The sequence below is a fragment of the Aricia agestis genome, chromosome Z (genome assembly GCF_905147365.1).
Source record: "Aricia agestis chromosome Z, ilAriAges1.1, whole genome shotgun sequence".
Classification (NCBI taxonomy): domain Eukaryota; kingdom Metazoa; phylum Arthropoda; class Insecta; order Lepidoptera; family Lycaenidae; genus Aricia; species Aricia agestis.
Window position 1 is genome coordinate 27,780,388 of NC_056428.1, and position 27,280 is coordinate 27,807,667.

The window sequence follows — 27,280 nt, forward strand, 5'->3', positions numbered from 1 at the left end:
ATTTATTTATTTTCATAAATTTTTTTCATTTCATTAACTCAAAATAGTCTTACCAAATGAAATAGATTATGTAGAATTTAAAAAAATTGAAATGATGAAGCCACACAATTTTCTGAGTTTCGTGAGAATGTTATCGAAATAACTCAACAATTAATAGGTGATAAAAATAATATTATTAATGAGGTGTATGGTTATATTGCCGAAAATATACTCTCAGAAAGAATTTTGAACTCCGTTATTTTAGTACCTACAAAGGCTACAAATGATGATTGTAGTTCGATTAATACCGATATACTTAATCAAATTCCTGGAGAACAGCGAACGTATCACAGCTATGATAAAATTATTACTGATGACGAAAATGCCATTAATAACTGTCCGATAGAGTTTTTAAATTCTTTAACGATTAGTGGTTTACCACCGTATAAGTTAGTATTGAAAGTGAATTGCATAGTTTTGCTGATCAGAAACATAAATATCATAAAGGAAGCATTAGTTAATGTAATTTTGATTCCACGTATAAATTTAACATACTCCGGAACTATTTTACCATTTAGCATTCAAAGAACAGAATTTCCTGTAATACCTGCATTTGCGATGACAATAAATAAGTTCCAAGGACAAACTTTTGAAAAAATTGGGATTTTTTTTGAATCGTCCAGTTTTTACACACGGGTAATTGTATGTCGCAGCAAGTAGAGTTCCGTCGTTCGATGATTTGAGATTTTATATTTCTGAATATAATGCTCAAGGCCATTTAGCACACGACGAAAGAGTTTTCACAAAAAATATTGTTTATAGGGAAGTTTAGTATACTTAATTAATTTATCGAAATATTCTGCATATTTTGAAAAATTATTTTTCGCTCAATTTTTATTTTAACACATAGCTTTTTTTGTTTGTATATTATAAGAATAAAAAATAAATATATTATGCATTTTATTACTTTTTATTTTTTATAAATTTTTTTTACAACTTGTTAGAAGGAAGAAAGTAACCACGAAGAGTTCCGTACTATATATAGATAAAAAAATGTGTTATTTGTGTGTGCCTTAATTATTTATTTTATTTTATTTTTATATCAATAATAATTATAGTCAATTATTGTTTGACAATAAAACATAGATAATGTTCAAACTTGTTATAATATTTTCAATAACTGCCTGGCCTGGCCGCCTAATGCGCCCGTGATCGAATTTCGACCACTGGGCTACCACTAGTTTATATAATTGACATAAGTAGTACCTACATGCATTGCAAACATTTAAGAAAATAGAGCTTTTATTTTTATCCGCGAAATTGATTGTATTGTGTTGGCATAGCAACTAAAGATACGAAATACAAGTTTCTCGACTAAATGTCAAGTACAACTTTGGCCGAGATATTCAACCTGATCTTGCTAGTAACCAATCTAGCGTCGCTTTTCGCTTTTTACATTTAAACTAGAATCATAGTGTTATTAGTTTAGAATGTTCCAGGTGAATACCTGGAATATTCTACTTACTACAAAAACAATTGATTAATTCAATCAAGTATCATAAAAAAAATTATCGCCAAGAAACGTAAAATATAATTTTGTTGGTGCGATTTAAAGTTGGTCATTAACGTGCATAAAGACTTTTCAGGAGATACATTTCGTTACTTAAAAATACCCATTTTATTAAGGGTGTAAGACAAGAGCTAGCTAGCTAGACTCATAACAATTGAGACACAAAATTTTCCTCTAATAGAACAAAAAGCCCACCGTCTCGCGCTACAAACAACTGTGGAAACGTATAGGTCACAGAACAATACTTTGGACTTGATATCGGCCATCGAGTACATTAGATAGATGGAGGCGTGTTCAGATAGTTTACCGAGGGGCTATCTTTAACCTACACGTGCGGCACTTGCGAGATTACTAGGCCCCGTACTAACCGGCGACCAATGATCGTGAATATCCAGACTTTCTAATATTATAAATGTGCGAAAGTATGTCTGTCTGTCTGTTACCTCACCTCTTTTTTTATTTAGCTGAATTGGGTATGGAGATACTTTGAGTGCCGGGAAAGGATACAGATTTACTTTGTAATAGATTTATTTTATACATATTTATTTTAAATAAGGATAGAGATATATTTTTGCTCCGGAAAAAAGTACGGTTCCGACGCGATAAACAAATTTAGGTGCAACGGATTTGCGGACGTCATCTAGCTTTAAAATATTATTAATTTATTCGTTTCATGATAAGCACTTAAACAATGTACAATATTTAATTAAGCAATATCCAAAAATCACGTATGTTTAAAAATTCCGTATGTAATCATTAATTTTTCATAGCTTTTCGGTTGTTATTTTTTAGCTATAAATACATGATTTTATAAATGAGTACGAAGTGTTTCAGTAATAGATACTAAATCATGCATTGTAGTCTTCTTTAGTCGCAGTAAATGGTCGCTAGTTTGCATCGACTCTTAAACAAGGAGTGTGAAAGCAATAACAAAAATCACTTTTTCAGCTCACCTTTCAATCTTTATTATTGTGATTTTCCGATCCAAGGGCGTTTAATGTTTATGTAAGGCGCTTAATACTCTAGACTCTAGAGGGTAACTGTTATACAGTGTTTAATAAAATGTATGTTAAGCATATATTTATATTTAATGTTGTAGACGTATGTTTTGCATAGGACTAAGTAGAGACAATACCACAAGTAAATCACAGTTGACTTATATAATTTTATTTATAAAAAATATGGACAGAAGAGATGATAACAGTGAGCCTTGCGAAACACCACATAGAACTGAAGTACGAAACAATTGAAAAAAAAATAAGACATGCAATAATTATTATTGTGATCTACACAAAACATTGTGTAGATCACAATAATTATTAAGGGCGTAGACTTAAATTATAACTCCTCATTAGGCCAAAACTCCTACTGAATTTTGGTTTTATCCTTGTGTTACTAATGTAACACATCATTACCTGGAGTTTAAAGCTACCAGAAGTTGATGTCAATTTGTTTGAACCAGTCTCACTTATACTATCAGTTTTGATTATTCCGTCGTAAATGTTCTTTTTCATCAATTCTCCTTCGGCAGGTTCAGTTGACATAATATAGGCTTCTACTATGTTACAAATTACAATACAATGCTTTGACTTGCAGTCTAGTACCATTGCAAAGTTTTGGAGTGTTCATACGCCAAAGGATTTTATGATATGGAAGACTAGGCGGATTAAAAGGATTTATAAAATCAACAGGGTAATCAACAGCGTCATCTTTATACATGACTTTTTAGAGATATGATTATTATTATACCGCATTTATACATTCGCACGAATAGCGAGGCGAATCACGAGGTGAATGACGAACACGAATGTGTAAACAGTGCGCTCGCTATTCGCCTCGCACTTCGCCTCGCTATTCGTGGCATTCGCGTTGAGAGCGGTTTTTCGGGCGCGAATCAAAGGGCACGAATAGCGAATATGAACTTACTGTTTACACATTCGCCTGTATTCAGTTGACAGCTAGCGTCCGAACCTACAGAACGTACAGTACAAAGCCGAACATGCATAATATTTGACTGTACACTGTACTGAAAATAAGCCTATTTTTAGTACAGTGTATATTAAAAATGTTATCATGTTATTATTATTATGTTATAGTACAATGTTATTAGTTATTACAGTCGTTTCTTTTCTTACTATTGTGTAAACTTATAAGTCATAATTTAAGATACTTACTTATAACTTATTATACATTATACATACAAAAAGATTTTGTAGTTAGTAAAGTATATTATTATATTTGTTAGTTTTAATATAGTATTTATGAGCGCGTAGCTCGCCGATAAACTGCTATGCAGTTTGGCGGGCTAATATAATAAGGAAATATATTTCATAAAGATTTTTTATTATTAAGTATTTAGTATTATTATTATTATTATGTAATAAAAATAGAGTGGAGTGAAGGGCGAATTTTAGAATTCCTATAATTTTACAAAAAGGATGAGCTCATTTGGGACCTAAAATATCGCTATCATAAATTTCATATTTCTCATTCAACATCGCTATCATAATATGAACACGTCCTCCAAGTTCGTGCGCGAATGTCAAAATGAATCACCCCACGAATGTGTGAACGGTAGTTCGCGATAGCATTCGTATACGAATGCTGTCGCGGGATGTTTCGTCAAATGACGAGGCGAATAGTGAACGCGAATGTATAAATGCAGTATCATGGGAAACCCATGTGCGACTTTCAAGTACCAATGGTTTGGCCTGTGAGTTAATCAGCTTTGCCTTTTATATATTATACATATATTTATCATATACATTTTGGTTTCTTTTTTAAATTTCATTATTGTTGCTGATATACACATTTTTATTCTAAACAATATATTTCAAAATTATTGAGAGTTCCAATTTTAACGGCACGTGCCTTTTTTAGTTTACGTTTGCACGTGTTTTACAAAAAAAAATGTTTTAATTTAGATACGACAATGTTTTTAATGCTGGTCAAATATCAATTATACCTAAGGAGTAATAATTAATAACGCATTAAACTTGTGTACAAGTTTCCAAGAGGAAACTAGAAAAATGTTAAGTACCCCGTACACGGTAATTCAGCATGACCATTCATTTACGTGAATTACATGCTGCATGATGAACGCTCATTTTTCATCATGCAGCATGATAATTCAGGAGGATAATTCAAGAGTGTAATAATAATGTTATTTACTAAACTAAAAAAAAAACCTGGGAGAGCCATGCTTCGGCACGAATGGGCCGGCTCGACCGGAGAAATACCACGTTCTCACAGAAAACCGGCATGAAACAGCGCTTGCGCTGTGTTTCGCCGAGTGAGTGAGTTTACCGGAGGCCCAATCCCTTACCCTATTCCCTTCCCTTCCCATCCCTACCCCCCCCCCCTCAGGGGCGTCTTTCCCATAGGTGCAACGTGTGCGGTGCACACGGGCGCCGCGGTCCTAGGGGCATCGAGCAGGCAGGTCTCTGTAGCCCTGACGTCACTGCGACCCATGAGGATCTATTGTGACTCCTTCGCACTAGAGTATCATCCCCAACCCTATACTGCTCAAAAATTGAACGATATGGTTTCTTTCCATCAGGTGACCCGTTTGCTCGTTTGCCCCCTTATTTCATTAAAAAAATATACAAAAATTTAATTGTTCTCAATAGTTTTTAATTTATATTATAAACTATTAAAAACTAATTATTATAATTTATGTTATAAACTATTAAAAATAATAATTAAAATTTAGTGCTGGTGTCTGTACACGGGTGGCGGGGCTTTTGTCATAATAAACACACTCGTGTTATTAACAAGTTAATTAAAACTAGCGACCCGCCCCGGCGTCGCACGGGTAGGTATAAAATAAATAGCCACTAAAAAACTGATTAAAATCGATAGCCTTCACGTGGGCTACTTCTTATCTGTGCCAAATAACATAAAAATTGCCGCAGTAGTTCGCGAGATAAGCCCTTTCAAATTATTTCCTCCGTTTTTTCCGCATTCTTCTATTAGTCTTAGCGTGATAAAATATAGCCTATAGACTTCCTCAATAAATGGACTATCTAACACTGAAAGAATTTTTCAAATCGGACCAGTAGTTCCTGAGATTAGCGCGTTCAAGTTAGCCCTTTCAAATATTTTTCCACATTTTCATCTATTTCTTCGCTCCTATTAGTCTTAGCGTGATAAAATATAGCCTATAGCTTTCCTCGATAAATGGGCTATCTAACACTGAGAAAATCATCAAAATCCGTTGCGTAGTTTTAAAGATTAAAGGGAACAAAGGGACATGAGGGAAAAAAAGCGACTTTGTTTTATAATAAGTACTAGCTGTCCCGGCAAATGTTGTTTTGCCTGTTTACCCAGTTTTCCTGCTTTTCTCTTGAAGTTTTTCTGTTTTTTTTTTGTTTTATAAACCTCACGGAGCCCGAGACCTTTCCAACGAATGCAAAATCGTGGAAATCGGTTCGTGCGTTCTGGAGTTATAGCGTCAGGAAGGAAACCCCGACTTATTTTTATATATTAGCTGTGATATTAGATAGATACAGATATGTATTGAAAGAAGTTACATATCAAAACACTTTATTGAACAATAAAACTAAAACGTAAATTAATAAACTTAAAAATTAAATAAAAGAAATGCGAAAACAAGTTACCGCGTGGAGCTCGGAAAATGATCTCCTTCTCTGTTCTATTATTGAATTTCGAAATTCAGAACAGAAGAAAAAAAACACATACCTATTATATCCGATAAGTATATATTTTTTTAATTTATGTTTAGGCACAGAATATATATTAGTAGTACCAAGTATAGGTTAAACATTTTAAGAAACATTTCAGTCTAAACTCTAAACTGCCAAAAATTAAAAAAAAAATTAGCTCGAATAAATGTATAATTTCACTAAAATATTTCACACACCATAATAACGGAAAAAAAACAAAAAAAAACTTGAGAGGTGTCAAAGGACACCCGGGCTTAGATAGGTATTATTTCTTATGTAAGTAATAAAAACCTGTATAGGGGAACTGAAGGCAAAATTGTATATTTAAGGCAAAACTCGTCTTACATCAACAAATATAGCTTTACTATTAAATTTTTTATAGAATATCTTTATTATTAATCACTCTACAATTCCTATTAATCACACAGGCCATTTTGCCTGCGTGTGAAGGTAAAATGGATCACGGTAAAGGGCAAAATGGTCCCAATGCATATGTCATTTGGGGAATACCTTTTACAAATAAATGTTGTGTACAACTAAACTACAATGTGCCTAGAGGAGACAAATCATGCACTGCACCCGTCTTTTTTGTTTTTAGGTTTTCATGAATAAATGTCACATTTTGAAGTTAACCGTTTTACCCCTTTCATTCTTTAAATACTATATTAAAGTTAAAATCATGCAGAACACTGTGTCATATCATTAAATAGAAAATATTAATTACAACAAAAGTGCGGACTGGTCAAAAATTGTGTTTTTTACATCAAAATGTGAAAAAAATATTTAACCGCAATAAAAATCCGCTGTTCCGTATGACAGTTTCGCCGGCAATGACCGAGAACGGGAAGGGCCCGAGTAATTAGTAGCGTTACCTAGCAAATAGATGGCCCTAGTAGGTTTCAAGTAATTTGACCGTTCCGTTTTGCCTGCATGGTCCGTTTTGCATGCAGTTCCCCTACACTCAAAAATAGACGTCGCTTCACCGCACTGTTCAATGCCAGAGAGGGGGAGAGAAACAAGCACTACCGCACGGCTTACAACTATTTAGCATTTTTGCTATATTTTTTAAAGTAACTAGTATAACATGTAAACTGGACCTTCGTTCCATCCGGGTGTCCCTTGACACCTCTCAAGTTTTTTTATGATGATAATCTTATTCATTGCACCTTGAATAAATTATTGTACAAATATTTCCGGTTTCCCACACCGGTTTCGGTGACGGTGGCCGGTTTCATTGAGACCATCCCACAGGAGTAATTTTATAGTGCTCAAATGTGTGCACAGTACACAAGAGTAGGTATACTCTCTATTCCTTTTACTCTCCTAGCCCAGTGGGCCGAAAGAACGACACGACTGGCGAAAGATCAGGCGCAGGGCCGACTTTTTACATGCCCATCCGACGCATGGATCATTACTTGTCAGACGATTAGGTGATCAGCCTGCATTGTCCTAACCAATCTTGGAAATAAAATATTGTTTCCAACGCGAGAATCAAACCCACGACCACGCTAAACCACTGGACCACGGAGATCACGATACGTTCTTGTAAATACTTACCGACGTTTTTTGTATAAATTAAATTGAAAAAGTTATTTCATCATCATATCAGCCTATATTCGTCCAAAAGTTATTTATTAGCAATAAAATATTATATTATGGCAAAATATATTATTTGATTTATTAATTTTGCGCACATTAACAGTTTGTATGCCCTGTTCAAAGAAACGCATATTTTTTTTAAGTGTTCGGGAGCACCACCCTGGAACTGAGTTGTCCCATGGGCATGCCGATGACATACCGATCGCGCGATCCGCTGTATTATTGCATGACGAAAAATTAAATCACTTGTAAATCAATGTACAGCACGTAGTTTGCATGTCATTCGCGTCATTCACTACAATAAACGATCATGCGTGAATTACAGCACGTCACTCATGTCGTGCTGAAAAATTAAAGAAGTTGTCATTCAATGTACAGCACGTTGTACAGCACGTAGTTTGCATGTAATTCGCATCATTCACTGCAATACACGATAATTCGTGCATTACAGCACGTAATGCATGTAATGCAGAATTACCGTTTAGCGTGCGCATTATAATGACAATAATAATTATAGAAAAAAATGGTGGTAAATATATTATTATTGTAAATCTATAAATATGGTAATTCGATCTCTATAAGGGTGTAGACTTTAATTATTATGTAACACTTGTAGTAGGTGTTAAATAAAAGTATTAGTTAGTAACTTAAAAATATATTACAATTAAATTAAAATTAGAATTTAGGAAGCATCGTGGTTCGGTCGTTCAGAACAAATGTACTTACCTTGTTGTACCAATGGTACTTTACTTTCCTGGAGGCTGGAGTGCAGGCGGAGGAGTCCCGGAAGGTAGATGGTTAGGTTGCAGAAAGGCAGGACGCAGGCAGAAAGAATTCGAGTAGGATGTAGGAAGGACGCAGGCAGGTAGGATTCGGGTAGGATGTAGGAAGGACGCAGGCAGGTAAGGTAGCTCTCCCAATGACCGCAGAGCCCGGAGATATATATACGTGGGAGAGCCATGCTTCGGCACGAATGGGCCGGCTCGACCGGAGAAATACCACGTTCTCACAGAAAACCGGCGTGAAACAGCGCTAGCGCTGTGTTTCGCCGAGTGAGTGAGTTTACCGGAGGCCCAATCCCCTACCCTATTCCCTTCCCTACCGTCCCCTACACCCTTCCCATCCCTACCCTCCCCTATTAGTTATTACCCTATTCCCTTCTTAAAAGGCCGGCAACGCACCTGCAGCTCTTCTGATGCTGCGAGTGTCCATTGGCGACGAAAGTTGCTTTCCATCAGGTGACCCGTTTGCTCGTTTGCCCCCTTATTTCATAAAAAAAAAAGAAAAAAAAAAAGATATGAACATGTAGAAATTCACCCGTAGCGGTGATGGCCATCGCGGCGATCCCCAAGTGGGGATAGTAATAATATTATTATTCATTAACTGAAAAAGTAGAGAAATAATTTTAGTTTTCCCAAATTCGTCTAGTCGTAGCAGAAGAAAATCAGAAGCAAAATGTCAAAGTTAAAAAAAAAAAACAAAAACAGTTTTGGCGTCCCAGCCAGTATAGAAAAAATCACATAATATACAACCTTATTGGTATGTTTTTTACAGGCAACATACAAAATCGTTACACTTAGCTTAAGTACAAACTCAATAAGGCTCGATTGATTTTATGTGTTTAATGTCTTTTTATATAACTTGTATATTTAATCAAAATAATCCGAATTTTATTCTGATGCATTGGCTAGAAACATTCTCTTTGTACTAGTTGTTGTGTTGTATTGTATCTGAACAATAAATAATGATTCTGAATAAGCAAGTAATTCAATGTCAATTTAGCTTCCGCTTCGTATTAGTCCTTCCTGCATTTCTCATGACTCTATCTTTTGCTGTCACACTTCCTTCCTTCTCTGCAGATCCTACAAGTTACTTAACCTGTTAATAGGATTCTACTGCTGTAAATTTTCATTAGATATTAAAATGTGTAAGGCTCATCTCTAGGTACACTTTATTATGCGATAAAGTATAAACTATACACTCGTAATATTATTATTATTATATCAACTGGCAATTTATCTAAATTTTCATGTGACGAGCCCCTGCCTTATTGAACTTGAGGTTTGACCCTAATGCTGATACCCCAACCAACAGTCTGCTCCTCGCTGTCGTCTCGATATATCAATACGAAAAGTTTTTTTAAATAAGTCGACTTAACGTATCGTTAGTCGCCCGTGTTTCTAGAATTGTACGATAGTAGGGCTTGTCTCCGCCGCTTACAACCGTCGCTTAGCGGTTTCTCGTGCGAGTGACGAAACTCGACAGTCGTCGGCCAGTGTGAGCGTACACGTTAGTGACACCATACGCGTCTAATGTCGCGCTACGAACACACTCGACTATTTAAAGTATTAAGCGATCTGATTTTATAGTTCCAAAGAAGTAATCTGTCTGTGATCTTAAATTATAATTAGCGAGTATTTAAATTAATTATGTCTCTGGAATTGGAAGAGGCGACTGTCTCGACTGGCGATGTCTTCGAGGATTTCCTGTACATTCTCCGTCGGTGTTTGGCAAAGGTAAATTTAATTTATAGGACATTGTTTCAAAGTCTAGATATTTTTGTGTATCTTCCTTTTAATTTATACCCCGACCATATTATGTTAATGAAGTGTGCTCATTAATTTTGCGTTGGTGTAACCTTGGCTTTCAAATATAAGTTCGGTAATTCCTTTAGTCGATTAAAAGTAGACGTTCCTTTTATTTTAATATAATTCGAAATTGAGGTTAAGGAACACTGCCATCTGGCTATTTTTTATCACGCTTATTTTATCTCTACTAATCGGCTGTTGCGAAGGGACATATATCTAGCATATTTTTACGAACGACGAAGTATTTCATAGTTTGTAGGTTAATCGAATTTCAGTCTCCCACATTCTGACGCCTATGACGTCAATTTTACGTTATACACATTAAATACACCAGTGATTTTACTACTTTACACACTTGCGCTCTACCAATAACCTCACTTAATAGCGCGAATTCTCACATGGCTATGGCACGCAGTGCGAAAGTATGAATTTTTGACATTCCAATGTCATAATGAAACTTTCACATACATTAATCTGAGACGTCATAGTTTCTCTAATTTGAATATTACATTAAATATTAGTGTATGACTGACTACTGAAAGTCTGCAAAGCGAATTTCAAAATGACATTAACATTACTCTATGCGATAAAACGTTTTTAAAAAATGAAGCTGGTAAAAAAAATAACATTAAATTGGGCGACTAACCCAAGATTGTCGATTAAGTATATATTTCATTTTTATACTTGAAAATAATCCCCGAATTGTTTCATTTTCTAAAAATCTAAACATAGGTACTACATTATATTTCCAAGAATTTGAATCGTAAAATTTTGTCGATAGAAAAAAATCACAGAGATGCATCTAATTTTTCACGAATTTTTCATATACATATTGCCATAACTGTGCACTAAACTTAGTTAATATTTTAACACATTATAATATTCTATCATTCAGCCACTGACCTGGCGGATTTTTTAATGTATATTTATCGAGATAAAACTAACTTGGCGATGATTCCGCGTCGTCCTTTTACCAGAACTTATTATATTTTAGATTATTTTAACGTTACTGTTAAGTATTATTTGTATATTTTAACGTTACTGATAAGTATTTAATTTTAAGCATTAATTTCTGTTAACTCATCAATCTTATTCAAGACTATATTCAAGTCTATATTCAAGACTAAGAGCTACATAATTGTTTATCAATTAGGTTATACAAACAGCTTGTCTGATACCACATCAGACACAACGACATAATATGACGTCACAAATTGACATGTAGTGCAAATATTATCATGTCAAATTACTGGAACAGTAAAACTATCTATAGATATAGATAATCTATATAGATTGTAATATCTTTTAAACAATCTTTACTTCTCCATGGGAATTACGAAAAAAGTAGATAACAATTACTATAGTTATATTATCCTGTAATCTATACATTAATACGCGAGCGAAAAACTTTGGATCCCTTTTGACGAAAAATGCGGAAACATAGGTGATTGAAATTTTGCACAATTATAGTTTATATGGTGAAGGAGTGCATCGAGCTGAAATTGTTTTTAAAATTATGCTTTTACCATACATTCTTTTAACAAATAAAACATTACACACACTGCAACATACACACACTGGGAGATTTTGATTGTCAAGCCTAAACACACGAATTATACTCCTTTGTTTATGGTTGAAATCTTTTTTTTTTTTATTTATTTATTTTAAGTGAATTGAAAATGGATTGTTGTTTTTTTTATTAAATCTGAAATAGTTAATACTTTAAACGAGGACCCAAAAAAAGAAGATAATTAAATTTAAGGTCGAATTTCGACCATTGGGCGATCTCTAGTTTTATTAATTCCGCTTCATTCTTATTATACCGTTAACTTTTTAAGCCAGAAAATATCGGGCAAAGAAAGAATCGCATACGGCATATAATATGTAGTATACTTAATTTAACAGGAAATTGTGATGTTAATCATGTTAATAGGTAAATAATCGTTTATGTAACACAACAGCTGTTTACAATACATGAGACGCCTCTGATGCACGCGCTAGTAAAATCGTAGGAAAACTGACGATACTATTTCGTCTTTGGATGTGAAAAAAGCGCTCTACAAAAACGGTGGAGTCCCAGTCGCTTTTTTTGCTTTTTCCCTTGATTCGCGTTAATCCTTTTACTGGCATGATTTTCTTTATGTTCGTTTCTTGTTAATTCTGCGTTAATTTAGAGTTTAGACTTTAGACCCTTTCAATGTTTTATGAAAAATCCTGTGACATACCTAAAAGTTGCAATACCTAATCTACCTAATCAATATAACATTAAATTAAACAGAATTGGATTCTATTCTGTCTATTCACAGTTAAATATCGGCCAGTTGCGAGCCAATATCCGACTGGCATACTTTGACATTCGCAGTATAACGACCTTATTACTACTGAAATAAGGTGGTATCGTCTGCGACTGTACAGTGATGACGAGCCATGACGTACCGCGATGTGTCACGCTTGAATCACGAACACGATATTCTTATACGATATGTTAACGATACGGGGAAATACCAGCAAGACCCGGTTTTAAGTCTTTCACGTGTGATTTAGATGATTTACCGCTGTGTATTCTCTGGAAATTAATTGTATATTAGAAACACTTAAGTTATCTATCCGGTATGATCTAGATATGAACTCTTAAGAGCTTGATAATACAGTAACTTTCCTCACTTTTACTCCATTACCGCAGAAGTGCGATAAGCATTCAACAGCTGTTCGCTCTGCGTTCATGTAAAATATATTCTTCCGCAACGCCAATGGGCATGCAGCGTCTCTCGTTCGGTGGCGGTTCCGTAGATGGTGGAGTTTTGACTTTCTATATTATTCTCTCAAAATGTCCTTACGCGGATCCATTAGGAATCTTGCTCCCGGTGCGCCATTTCTTTCTTGGCAGCTTCTCTTAAATTGTAAATATATTTTTTTTCCTTGAAGGCTAGCTTCACTACAAACCTTCCCGTTTCATATTGTTCATCGTATAAGTCAGAAGAATTTTCATTTCTTCTAATCAGTGTTTTAATTCTAGTTCCCAGAAACGTTTTTAAGCCTTCATCCTCTCCGTCACCTATATATTCTACATTGTTATCTTATTTTTCTGGATATTGGAGCTACTGCATTCTGTTTGAGTTGTTTGGTATTTTTGTTTGGGTTTGTGCTTGTTTAAATTTTTAGTTATTGAGTTCACTTTTTTCACAGTTCTTCAAAGTTATATAACTATTTGACAATTTTCTTATAAACAGCGATGTTAATATAGAGTTAAAATTTTTCTAATCATTATAACAAGTTCTACGTATAGAATTATGTGCTTCGTAAATTGAAGACGTTTATTACGGATAAAAGACGTAGCGTTTCACCATTACAAAAATTAGATCAAAACGTGCTCCGGGAGACTTTGTGTGACCGCATTTAGTGAAGCCAAAATAAAAAGTATGGCATCATACATACGACATCCCATCTCACGGTACGACGTAGTCTCGTGAAAAATCTTCCTTAACACATTCTTACTTGTATTCAATAGAATATTAAATACAAGTAAGAATGAAGACGATATAACTGAATAAAGTTATATCGTCTCGTCGTTTAAATAACTTCTTTCAAATCCGGATAATCTGATATAAACATAAAATAGTTAGAATGGAAAATAACTGTCGTTTGCGAAATAATACATATCGATGCTAGTAACAATTCAGAATGCGTAATGAATATATCTAGGATTTGTGCAACGTAATTGTAATCAAGGCGGAAGAAAATTAAGGATTATTCAAACTTGATAAAAGATAAAGGCAATTCCTACGGAACCGTCTGCCTCCTTCATTACATTATGAAAATTTTGTTTTTTAAATAATTTTTGAAGAAACTTTTAAACTCAATTGCTAAATACTGTTAGCAATAAAGTTCAAAAGTATATGACGGTACCTACGAATAATAAAAACTAGACGGTACGTATTGTATTGTTATCTGTTGTATGTTTATCATGATCGTAAATCGCAGTAATTGAGTGACGTATGTATAATGTATAACACGGGTAGAGTACAACTACTTGTACCTACTAATATGTATTCTGTGGTACAACGTAAAAGTCATATGTTTGAAATGCTCGTTTGCTAATATTAACAAATGAAAAATTGTTATCAGCGTTGTAGCCCTTCAAAAAATATTTACTCAGCAGATAACTCGTCCAATGTAGTCTTTGTCTGCTCATTGACTTTTACACTTTTAGCGTCACTAAATATTATAAGGTCTTGTCTGTCTGTCTCTTCGAATTTCGTAGACTTATTAGCTTTGTCGTTCCGATGGGAATATTGTGTCACAACATTGTCCTGATATTTGGAGTGATTTTGGAGCCACTTCAATGCAAATCTTTTCCTACCATATATTAATTTAGACGACGGTGTTTTTACCACATCCAAGGCTAGTTAAATTAAGTCACATGACATTGACCGCTTAATCGATTCACAATTAAAAAATAGTCTATTGAAATGTTATCTACAATTTAAGCACCGAATATTGCATTTATTAGAGGACGCAATTTTATGTTTGTTATATGTTGGGGGGGTCAATAGAAGCTTAACCTCAAGTTTGTGAGGTCGCCACCCTTGTGGCGCCATCTTGAAAAAAGTGGTCACAACACTGTTTTCGTAATATCTCGGAAACTATACGTCTTAAAAATGTTGTAAGAACATAATTTTTTGCAAATTATTTTTCCTACAATTATGTTTATGTAACTTTTTACCCTAAATTAAGAATTTAAAAAGTTAAAAGCAAAAAAGTTAGTTTTTTTATAAGGTTTAGTTTTTTTATAAGGTTTATCATCGCTCTTTAACTTTGTTTAATACATTTTACAAAAAAATTACCTTAGGCCAACCTAGTAGATGATCTTTTGAGAAGAAGATCCCCTAATCCCCCCCGATCTCATGAAATTAATTTTCTGCGGATGCAAAGGAAACTGTGAAATCATGTGTGGCTGCAGAAAAGCGGGCCCTTTTTTTGATGCGCAGGGGCAACCCATCATGGGCAGAAAAGCAGGCATACAATGCTCTACAGTGTATTCTTACTATTCTGTAGATCATTTCAGGCCTGCTTTTCTGCAGCCACACATGCTTCCACAGTTTCCTTTGAATCTGCAGAAAATTAATTTCATGAGATCGGGATTGAGGGATCATTTTCTCAAAAGATGCTTAAATTTAAAGAGCGATAATAAACGTTTGTAAAAAAATCTCAAATTTTTTGCTTATAACTTTTTAAATTTTTAATTTAGGGTAAAAAATTATATAATCATATTTGTAGGCAAAATAATTTGCAACAATTTATGTTCTTACAATTTTTTTGTAAGACGTGTAGTTTCCGAGATGTCGCGAAAATAGTGTTGTCACTCTTTTTTTCAAGATGGCTGCCAGGGGACAAGGGTGGCGACCCCACAAACTTGAGGTTAAGCTTCTATTGACCCCCCCAACATATCCCTAAAATAAAATTGCGTCCTCTACTAATTGCAAAGCAAATGTAACATTTCGGTGGACTAAAATCACATATTTTAAAAGAGTCAAACGAATCGAGAGGTCGATGATACGAAGCGGTTTCAGTTAGCGATAATTTTTTAACCTAAAGTAACCTTATCAACGTAATAGCAGGTCAAAGTATTATACTTCATATAAACACTAGACTAGTGATAATTCAATTTGGCTGGTAATATTTGTGCCTTTGTATATCAGCTGTAGCTTTGTAGGTTTACATCATAAATTAATTTAATTTTAGTTGCCAAAACATGGTGAGAGTGTGGTTTTTATGGTTGAGTACTTATTTCATTTGATCTTGATTTTTATTTAAGCTTGTTGTGGTCTAAAAGGTCTAACTAGTAGGTTGGGGAAAAGTCTTTTCGTATTATAGTATGTATGAACTTGTCATAAAATCTTTTGGCCTATACCAATTGGGTATTTCAACAAGACAATTTTTTTTTGATAAATGGAAAGATCATATACTTATACTTAAGTTTTATAACAAAACATTTTTGTTTTATTTTTTTTCGCAATAATTCAAAAGTTATTTATAAATAAAAATTGGAAGACACGCCGACAGCTCCGGCACTAACCCGAGCGCGTGTGACGTCATAATGTTTTTTTCACCACAGAACAATAAAAAAAAACATACCCGAATTGTTTAACAAACGAATGTTTTTAATTGATGCGTACATCTAAACCCAAAGCCTTAAAGGATGATGGGCGTTTTGATATACCAACTGGCTTGAGACTATATACAATGTGTCCCGACACCGGTGTCCGATCTTTTAATGTCATGATCTATGGCATATTTTATCGACAAATTGGCCCTCAAATTATTTCTCTCTCTCACGGTTGTAAAATGGCAGCCATTTTAGTTTTTCTCGGGCTTTCACACTAATCTGACCAGTACTTCCTTATGTAAATATCCTATGAAGATAAAAAAGGTCTCATTTGATAGCTAAACTTGTGGACTACGCTTACACAGGTTGTATTAAATTTCGTGGAATTAAACAAAGAAAAACCAAAGTTAAAGAAAAAAAAATGTGTATTTTTTAATTAATGGCTTTTTGTGAAAAATCTAGCACATTGAACTGGTTCTTTTTTGTTTTAAAAAAATAGAGGAGGTTTTTATCTTAAATAAATTCTTTACTTCAATGCTCTAAGTCAGATAGTTTAGAAGTTATAACGATTTTCCTATGAAGTATAGGTCAGATAAGTCAGATAGTTTAGAAGTTATAACGATTTTCCTATGAAGTATAGGTCAGATTAGTATGAAGCCAGAGAATATTTTTTTTCAAAAATTAGAAAAATAATATATTTGAAAGGCAATTTGTCACTAAAATATGCCATAAATCATGAGTTCGATTTTTTTGTCTCCAAATTTTGAAAAAAATTTCGTTATAACTTCTAAACTATCTGACTTAGAGCATTGAAGTAAAGAATTTATTTAGGATAAAAACCTCCTCTATCTTTTTAAGACAAAAAAAACAGTTTAATGTGCTAGATTTTTCACAAAAAGCCATTAATTAAAAAATACACAATTTTTTTCTTAAACTTTGGTTGACATTAAAGGATCGGACACCGGTGTCGGGACACATTGTATAGTCTCAATAAAGATAAATTATACACCATTAGATAACTCTTAATGAGTAGATAAAAAAGTTATGTGGCGTCCAGTCCCCAACACTCTTGTACCTAACCAAAAAATTACATCTTCAGTTTGAATTGCTCGAAAACATATTTCAACGCGCTAATAATCGTTAGGAAAGTTATAACTTATAACCACTATCAGATGCGTTGCTCTAAACACCACAGCGGGGCTAAAATGGTCGCTTTGAAGAATCATGATATGAATCATAATATGATTCATTTTTCTAAAATCGCAAAATGCAACTCTGCTTGCAATTCATTTCTGTATTTTTGTACTGATTTGACATTTGACAGTTTTGACAATTGATTTGCTGAATTGATTGAGAGGAATTGCTAAATGTGACCATTTTACTCTCGACTCTCGCAGGATGTAGTCATTTTATGCAACTGCATACGAGTACTAATTATTGATATCTTTATCAATTGAGTGCCTTCTCAGTATGGACCTATAATCATAGAAAGGAAATATCTAAGGTTAGTTGGTAACCTTCTAACCGAACGTAGTTATCGTAGTCGAGTCTTGACGAAATTGTGACCTTGAAATGAAACCCTTGACACCAATGGTCGACGGCTTCATATCAATTATTCGGTACACTTTTTCTATACACCTATTATTCATCAACTTATCAATTTATAGGGCCTTTGTTGGTTTTTAGGGTTCCGTACCCAAAGGGTAAAAACGGGACCCTATTACTAAGACTTCGTTGTCTGTCCGTCTGTCTGTCTCCAGGCTGTATCTCAAGAACCGCTATAGCTAGACTTCTGAAATTTTTACAGATTGTGTATATCTGTTTCCGCTATAACAACAAATGCTGAAAACAAAATTAAATTAATATTTAAGGGGGCTCCCAATTCCCATACAACAAACGTGATTTTTACGGTCTTTTTCGCTCGATATCAATATTATAATGGCAACATTTAGGCATTTGAAATTTTCACAAACGCCTTAATTAGATGTGTACTTTAATAAATAATAATAATAATAATAAAAAAAAATTTTCGTGCGCGAGTCCGACTCGCACTTGGCGGATTATTTCTGTTTAATATATATTTGAAATTGTGTATTTCGAGCATTTGGTAGAATAATTTTGGAGATTGGTGTACTTATATCTTTTAATTTTCAAAAATCGAGCCAACATTTCTTCGATGACAGATTCGCTTCTTGTGCTTTTCCTATAATCAAGAAGATTCAATTCAGTCTCTCGTTTCTTGTTGCTGTGTGGACATTTTGCAGCTTTTTTTGTATTTATGCCTCCTATCTGTAGAGAATTTCATACAGAGAGACATACAGTCTCTTTGTGCCTTAATCTAGAAAATAACCTAAATATAGTAACTGAATATTACATATATTATTAATGAACCAATACAAAACATTTGTCCCAACTATATATATATATAATAAAAAAATGTGACGAAAGGCTAATTAAAGTACGGGAGTCGAAGAACAATTTTTTTTATCACTGTCAAGCAAATTTTTTGTGAGTAGCTTCATTTTGATAAGACGAACAACATTTTTATCTGCGAAAAATCTTGAAAGTGGTAGCTAACAGAGATTGAAAGGATTTCATACTTTGACTTGATGGTCCTAAAATATGGATTGTTCTATTTGTTGGACAATGTTACTCTTATATTATATAACTCTATCAATATACAAAAAATCTGCTTGTTAGGGCTCAGGCTTAGGGTTCAGTAGTCAACCAAGTTTTGTTGATAACAGAACCCTATAATGGAACCCTAACGAGCTGATTTTTTTGTATATTGATAGATTATAATAGTCATATAATTTAAGAGTAACATTGTCCTACAAATAAAACAGTCCATATTTTAGGAATTAGGACCATCAATTCAAATTATGAAATCCTTTCTATCTCTGTTAGCTACCACTTTCAAGATTTTTCGCAGATAAAAATGTTGTTCGTCTCATCAAAATGAAGCTACTCACAAAAATTGGCATAATGTAATAAAAAAAATTATTCTAGGGCTCCCATACTATTAGGTTTGGTCTCTACCACAGAAATATCTGCCGCTCTCTCGTACTGCTTCGGTGAAACAGGTCCATGTTCTGTTGCGGTTAAGCCTTCCATGGTTCGCCACTCTACTGCTCCATGAGTTGGGTGATCGCTTGTTTTGTTCATGACTTGTAGACCAGTGCTCTGTAGAAATCCATTATTATATTTATTGTCAATACTCAATAGACAATATCACGCTTCAATTTTATTGAACAGTTTAAACGACAATTATATTGAAGGCGCGCGATGTTCAATATGAATCCTAGACGGTCAATAATATTATGCAATATGTGATATTGACAGTAAAATTGCTCGTCTAGGGGCCTGCTAACTCTGGGTGCGGCCGCATCTAAGTTCAGGATATCAGTATTCAGTTCTGTATATATTATAATTATTATGTTTAGGTCTTAGGTTCTGTATTCTTGTATTTTGCTCTATGGTTTAGGATTAGGTATTAAGAACCCCCGAGACGATCAAACGGTTTGATTCAAACCTTACGTGTTTGATGCAAATTGATGTCGGTTTGAACGGTTTGTCAAACGACACTGCACAGTTTCATTCAATACGCGCTGTCGAGTACACGTCTTGTGAATTGTGATGTAGAAGATGCTCTAGATTCTAAAACTAGGATCGCGATTTTCTTATCTTATGTTTATAACATTAATTCAGGGCCCCCGCTACCATATGTGCAATGTATGCAATGCACACGGGTGCCATCCTCTAGAGGCGCCAAAAATAAAGTCCCAAAAAATTGCCTAAAGGGGCGCCAAAATCCTTTTTTTTGCACACAGGCGCCAGTAGCCCTTGCCCTGCGTAAATGTCCTCCGTCAGAAGAGAAAAAAAAAAAGAAAAAGACTGGTCCAAACTCCAAAGAATGGTATGGAGTATGGACTAACATAATATCGTTTTACCCACGAAACAGCTTCTTTCTCTTTTTCTTCTTCATAATCCAGCACTAAACTAAGCCAGGTTTGTTCAAACCTTCAAACGCGTCGGAACACGATCAAACGGCACGTCAAACACAACGAAAATATTAAATTTCATCAAACATGCTTCAAACACGTAAATGTTTGACAAACCGTTCAAACAAGCTTTGTAAACCATCAAATCGGTTTGAGTCAAACAAAAATTTACGTGTTTGAGTCAAACCGTTTGATCGTCTTCGGGGCCCTTTACAGTTTGACAAGGCTGTGAACGTGCAGGCGAGAAAAGGAACTAAACGCTTCTGTCATACAAAAACACATGTGTTTGACAGTTCTCTTTTACCAGCAGCGCTCCCGTCAATGTCACCCACCTTCATAATCATATAAAGCCTTGTCGAACTCATAAAGTTAATATAGGTACGGTCTAGCGGGTATATTAACTTTATGGTCGAACTTTAGGTACCGTACACGAATGTCCAAGTCGACAGGTCATCTTGAAGCTGCCTATAGATGTCATTGATATAGCAAAATTGGTACTTTTTGACAACAATGAAAGAAAAAGAATGAATATTTTAGCAGTATTTTACATTCAGTTTAAATTACTTATTTTTTCTAAAATAACGTACACGCCCTTTTTTAGTAAGATAAATAAAATGATAATAATAAACTTTGTTTACTCAGGCTTAATGAAACTTTTCAAAATGAACTGGAAAAATTTCTCGACCCTCTTCTCTGTGAAAAAGTTGGCCCCGAAGGAAATTTACAATAGCGTGGTATTGGAAACTTTACATAAGTATTTAGATAAAGTATTTTTATAAAATAGATGTTACATCTGCATTATAAATTGTAGCCATACACGTAAGGCGGCTACTCATTTGCTGTGTCATTATGTCCACTCGTGACCGCCTTAGGGGTATGAATATATACCTGACAGGCCTGAATTGAATCTTAAGGCGCTTTGCAGACGACGGAGCGGCGCGGGCTGGTCAATTTCGACGCGAACGATAGCACAAAGAGAATCCTATATTACCAACGCACACGGCGGGCAAAGAGATCGCACCGCACTGGCGGCCCATGTCCGCGGCTGCCCGCCGTGGATCACACAAACCAGTTTACATGCAGTAACGCAGACGGCGTGTGCTTCGTGTACCGCGGCACGGGCAGCCGCAAACATCGACGTACATACGCGGCGAAATTGACCGGCCCGCCTCGCCCTGTCGGTCGTCTGCAAAGCACCTAAAAGTAAAACAGAGCATGTAAGTTGCACAACTGTGCAGGGTTTCATGCTCACCTATAGCTTACCAGGCTGGTGTAACTGTGCTGACGAACCTGTCAGGGCCTTATTTGTAAACATGGAATCACGTTGTTACTTCAAAGTAGCTAAATCGTATAATAATAAGCTGTTATAATATGATTTATTAGCTAATTAGGAAGTAATACTGTCCCTCATTTTCAATGAAAGTAAACTTATCGCGTAGATAATAAATAATTTAAGTATTACACAAAATTGTACCATGTACAAAGTAATTAGGTTATATACTTAATAAATAGTGTAGCTTCATTCTTGCATAAGTAGATGTTACAAGACGTAAAACCTTATGTAATCTACCTACGACCACCTTCCATTGGCCTGTACTAGGGTGCGTGTCAATTACATTAAAGGTGACGCCGCATTAAAGTAAAAAATCGTTTTGGATATGTTTTAGATTGCTTGTTTAAATAGAAAACAAGAAATGGAAAGGGCGTAACGACAGAATGGTTTTTGTCGCATAATTTAAAAACCATAAATATATGTATATGCTTGAATTAATCTATGTACAAATGTTGGAAGGTTAAATCACTCTCCTCTGTTGGCAAAACTAGAATCCCTGTTTTTATAGAGGTCTTTTTGATTAATTATTCTATGTTATAAAAGTTGACCTATCGTCTTATTCTATAAGACATAAGTAATTCAAAGATAAAGACATCATGAATACTGACAATGAACTTTAATTTCTTAGCTTTAGTCATTGTTGAGAAAAATTGATATCGCTGCAGCCAAATTAGCAAGGCTTTTTTTTCACCTTTTCATTGTCTCGCTTAGCACAGCGATTCAATTGGTTTATGAAAAACATAATATTCGTAAAGCGGGTCATCCTGGCTCATCTCAGGTTGAAAGCACCTTTAATTTTTAATGAGACATTGCTTTTCAATAAATTCTTAAATAAGTCGTGTTATATTTCCAGTACCTGGACATCGGAGAAGACATGAACGTGCCAGATGATTTCACTCAGAGTGAGCTGCAGTCCGGTAAATGGTGGAGGCATCTGCTGGCCGGTGGAATAGCTGGCGCCGTTAGCAGAACATGCACTGCCCCCCTAGATAGACTTAAAGTATTTTTGCAGGTAACAATCAAATCTCAAATTCTTACCATTAAAGCTGATCCCACATTTGTCAGCACCGTACGCGCCGCAATTTATTGCACACACATTCATTCGCACCACACTGTGTGCTCACAAATGTACGACCACCTTACAGCAATGTATTAATTTCTATGAAATATCCTATTTCCATTGAAACCACTATGACTGTAATACATTATTTGCTGTTGCTCTTATTCTGTTTTTATTTTACATCCGCTCAATTTTTTCTGTCTTTTCACTAAAGTCGAATGCATATTCGAGTTTACTGGAAGCGACATCAATGCTGTCGTGTTACTGATTACCTGCTGGATATTTTTGGTAGCAGTTATCTGTCGCTAATTTTGTTGAAAGTTGAACAATGATTGTTACAAATATTCCAAGGTCCAGTTACTCATGGCCGTCGTATATCGGTTTCAGAGTATATTTTTAGTTAAAAAGGCGCCGTAATTTTTGACTAATTGTGTACTTATTAAAAAAAATTACAGGTTATTTTAACCAAATTACAAGCATTAAGAATAGCGATTATTTAAATTACGACTATTACCCAAAAAAAAGTTGACGTATTTCGATTAATTATGCAAATTATTAACTTGGATATATTTTTTTATTTTCAGGTTAATCCTACTAGAGAAAATATGACTAAGTGCTTAGCTAAAATGATAAGCGAGGGTGGTATCAGTGGGCTGTGGCGGGGGAACGGTATTAATGTTATAAAGATAGCCCCCGAGTCCGCACTCAAGTTCGCCGCGTACGAGCAAGTCAAGAAATTAATAAAGGGCGAGAAGAGAAACCAGCCTCTCGAAATATACGAGCGATTCGTGGCTGGCGCCAGCGCGGGAGCCATAAGCCAAACTGTGATCTATCCCTTGGAGGTGCTAAAGACGAGACTAGCTTTAAGGAAGACGGGCCAGTACGCCGGCATAATGGACGCGGCCAAGAAGATATACGCTAGGGAGGGTCTCAAGTGTTTTTACAAAGGATACATTCCAAACATCCTTGGTATTGTGCCTTACGCTGGTATCGATCTCGCGGTCTACGAGACGTTGAAGAAGAAGTATATCAACAAGTACCAGAAGAATAACGAGCAGCCGGGCATGCTGCTGCTGCTGGCCTGCGGTAGTACCTCGTGCACCCTGGGTCAAGTCTGCTCCTACCCCTTGGCGCTGGTGCGGACGAGGTTGCAGGCTCAAGGTAATTATCGTCTATCGAAATAGAACAATAACAGGTTATCAAGAAGCACCCGTATGCTCATTTTATTATACAGCATTGCGTAAAAGCAGCCTAAACTTGTTTTTCTTACAGTTAGGTAGTTTTGCGCGTACTTTTTTCCTAACTGCTGTGAAACCGAAAGGCAGTGTAATTAACGTACGGAACCCTCAGTGCGTGAGGCCGACTCGCACTTGGCCGATTATGGCCGATTATTTACCTTATATATACTATCGTTTTCAGAGAAAGCCGCGAAAGGCGCCGAGGGCACGATGCGCGGTGCGTTCCGCGAGATCGTCCAGCGCGAGGGACTGACGGGCCTGTACCGCGGCATCACACCCAACTTCATCAAGGTCATACCGGCCGTGTCCATATCCTACGTCGTCTACGAGTACGCTAGCCGCTCGCTCGGTGTTAATATGACGTGAAACCTCGGGCCTACTGTTCTGCTTATTTACAGCAAAATAATCATTGAATATGTATATGGTTTTGCGTTCACCTCATGCGCGGTCCGAGGCGGTCGCAGACAATGACACCCTCAACATCTAGTGTGAGTCTCTGTTTCGACGTAGGTATCGTGCCTTTAACAATTCGAGTCCTCCCCCTCCTCCCCCTCCTCCTCAAACTCGCGAAAACAAAACTTTGACTGCGACCGCATCAGGTTCACACATGCCCATAAGAGGAAGAAATCTACCGAAACTCCTAAGCCCTTTCAGAGCCTCGTCACATTTTAATTTAAGCCTTAGCGAATTTTGTATGTCATTGTAAATAGCAGTGGTTATATTAAGATTATTTATTGTGAATTCCATTACTATTCGTATTGTGACTGCAAATATGTAACATATTTGCGGCTTTAGTTAACACTGTATTTTAATTGGTTTATTCGAGTGAGGTGCCGGCTAACGCGCCGAAACATCTGTGATTAAAATAAACTTTTTTTTTAATTTAATTTTGATAATTTTCCCTGATCCATGATAAATAAGGCTGTTAAAGAGTAGATGTAAGTGAATAGGATCATGTTTAACATCCATGGAAAGTGTCAACTGTTAAATCAGATATTCTGTGCGCAAAATAATGTAACGTTGCCGCCATTTTAAGGTTTCCCAGTCTACAAAGTTGACTTCCGGGTCAGAGAATCGGAAACTATTTTATAGTTACCGATTCAGAATTAAAAAATTCAATCTGCCGGATATTTATGATATCAGAGGTTAGTTAATCATTATTTTTTTAGTTGGACTTTAATACTAAATTATTGTTTATTAAACGCTGATGTAAATTATAACTTTACAACGACGTTAGGACTATTATTTCGTACTTATTTAAAATTTACTACGGCTGAAGCCAAATATTATTGATTTTAATCATACTTTGGCTGTGATGTCTTCAGCTATTCTCATAAATCAATAATCATAGATATCAAATACATACTCCAACGAGTAGCAATTTCTTTAAGGTTTCTCAGCTAATGAGTCTTTATAATTTTAATTTTAAATAACTCGTTTCGAAAATTGCTTATAGGCTTTTATGATTGTTACGTTTATAACCCATTTTTGAAAATATTTATTTTTCTTGAAGCGATCATTTAATTTTTTTCTGTACTCAACACAATAATTTCAATGACGACGACAGTTAAATTTCGAATGGAGTAAATTAAAACAATAGACGTATTTTATTCCAACCCTTGGCCTTATTTTTGGAGTTGAATATTTGAATAAATTAGGTTCGTATTTATCTTTATAAAGATTTACAGCTAGATTACACATTACTACAGACAGTTATCACAAGAAAAAGTTTTTTCATAGCTAATAGGCTATCACCTTCACCGCCTGCTTGAAAATCATCTTACTGATTGAAATTCTTAAAAAAAGAGAGGTATCTTATAACACCAGTTAGTGTTAGGTAAACAAGTACCTGCTTTCTAGCTTTTTTATAACTTAAATTAAAAGTTAGGCTGGGTGCTAACTGCTAACTAACGTCTGTTATTGTAACTTGTTAAAATAACAATTGTTACAATAACAATTGTAACAATTGTTATAAAGAGCGAGATAGATGACAAATATGATATTGAATCAAATATTAACTTTAATTATAGGTGTTGCTCTAATTTAAGTACGCAGGTTTTTGCCAATTTATAGCCTGTCAAGAAAGTGAAGAAATTAAAATAAATTATAAGCAAAAAACTTTTTGAAAAAAAGCTTTTATTTAAATGCTTACTTTAAAAAGAAGAAAATAAATTTCCCCTTAAAAATTCTAACTATTAGGTTATAACCTCAATATATTATACAATTTGCATTATAATAAAAGCTTGTCGCGTGATTATTAATAACTAAGTAAACTGATATTATATTTTTATTAAAGTAATTTTTAATTTTTTTTATTTATTAAAGTAATTAAATATTGACAGATTGTTAAGTCTCGCGACAAGCTTTTATTATCATGCAAATTGTATAATATATTGAGGTTATAACTTATAGTTAGAATTATTAAGGGGAAATTTATTTTCTTCTTTTTAAAGTAAGCATTTAAATAAAAGCTTTTTTTCAAAAATTTTTTTGCTTACGTACTTGTAGGTACTTGAGTTTTTGTCATTTCACATTTATAAGATCTCTTACAGTTTAATACTTTGAAAGATGTTTAATGAAAACTTCAAGTCTATATTATGTATTACTGCTTATATAATCTTTCTCCAAAGTATTTAATATTAATAAATGTATTTTTGCTAGCTAGGTAGGTAACAAATTACTGTCGCAATACATCTTGATAAACCTTAATGACACTACGATATAAAAATTAAAGTATTGTCGTCACTTGTTATGTGAAAAAAATTTATCTAGGTAGGTATAAGATGATACTCATCTCACTTAAGACAAATTTAAAAGTTAAGTAAATCAATTCTCAGGATTCAGGAATTGCCTCTTGACTTTCCACACTAAAATCACAATTTGAGTTGGTTTGACTGATTCAGTCTGTCTCAAACAGTTACTTCTTACTGTAAAAAGACATTGACACAGCGAAAAACTATTCAAGGATCGTATTTGTCCGTATTAGAACTTCCAATATTCCAGACCAAGACCTTGTATAGTTATTTGATGTGTAAATTTTTTTAATACGGTGGTGAGAAGGTCTAGATGTAAATAACTCCAATTTTGTTTACATTAACAAAGTATTATAATTTCGTAGCAA

General features: G+C 34.7%; 1 protein-coding gene across 3 annotated transcripts in view; it reads left to right on the forward strand.

Moving 5' to 3' along the window:
• The window catches only part of LOC121739394 (calcium-binding mitochondrial carrier protein SCaMC-2), a 62,549-nt gene extending 37,510 nt beyond the window's left edge, over positions 1 to 25,039 (forward strand). For 2 of the 3 annotated variants that reach the window (XM_042131843.1, XM_042131844.1), the window contains 3 exons: positions 22,715 to 22,873; positions 23,506 to 24,082; positions 24,341 to 25,039. In XM_042131843.1, coding sequence (XP_041987777.1) covers positions 22,715 to 22,873; positions 23,506 to 24,082; positions 24,341 to 24,525 — 921 coding nt within the window. In that variant the 3' untranslated portion in view covers positions 24,526 to 25,039. Of the gene's footprint in view, positions 1 to 10,076; positions 10,350 to 22,714; positions 22,874 to 23,505; positions 24,083 to 24,340 lie in introns of those variants that run through there. The other variant, XM_042131845.1, reaches the window with a different exon arrangement.
• Positions 25,040 to 27,280: the final 2,241 nt, after the last annotated feature.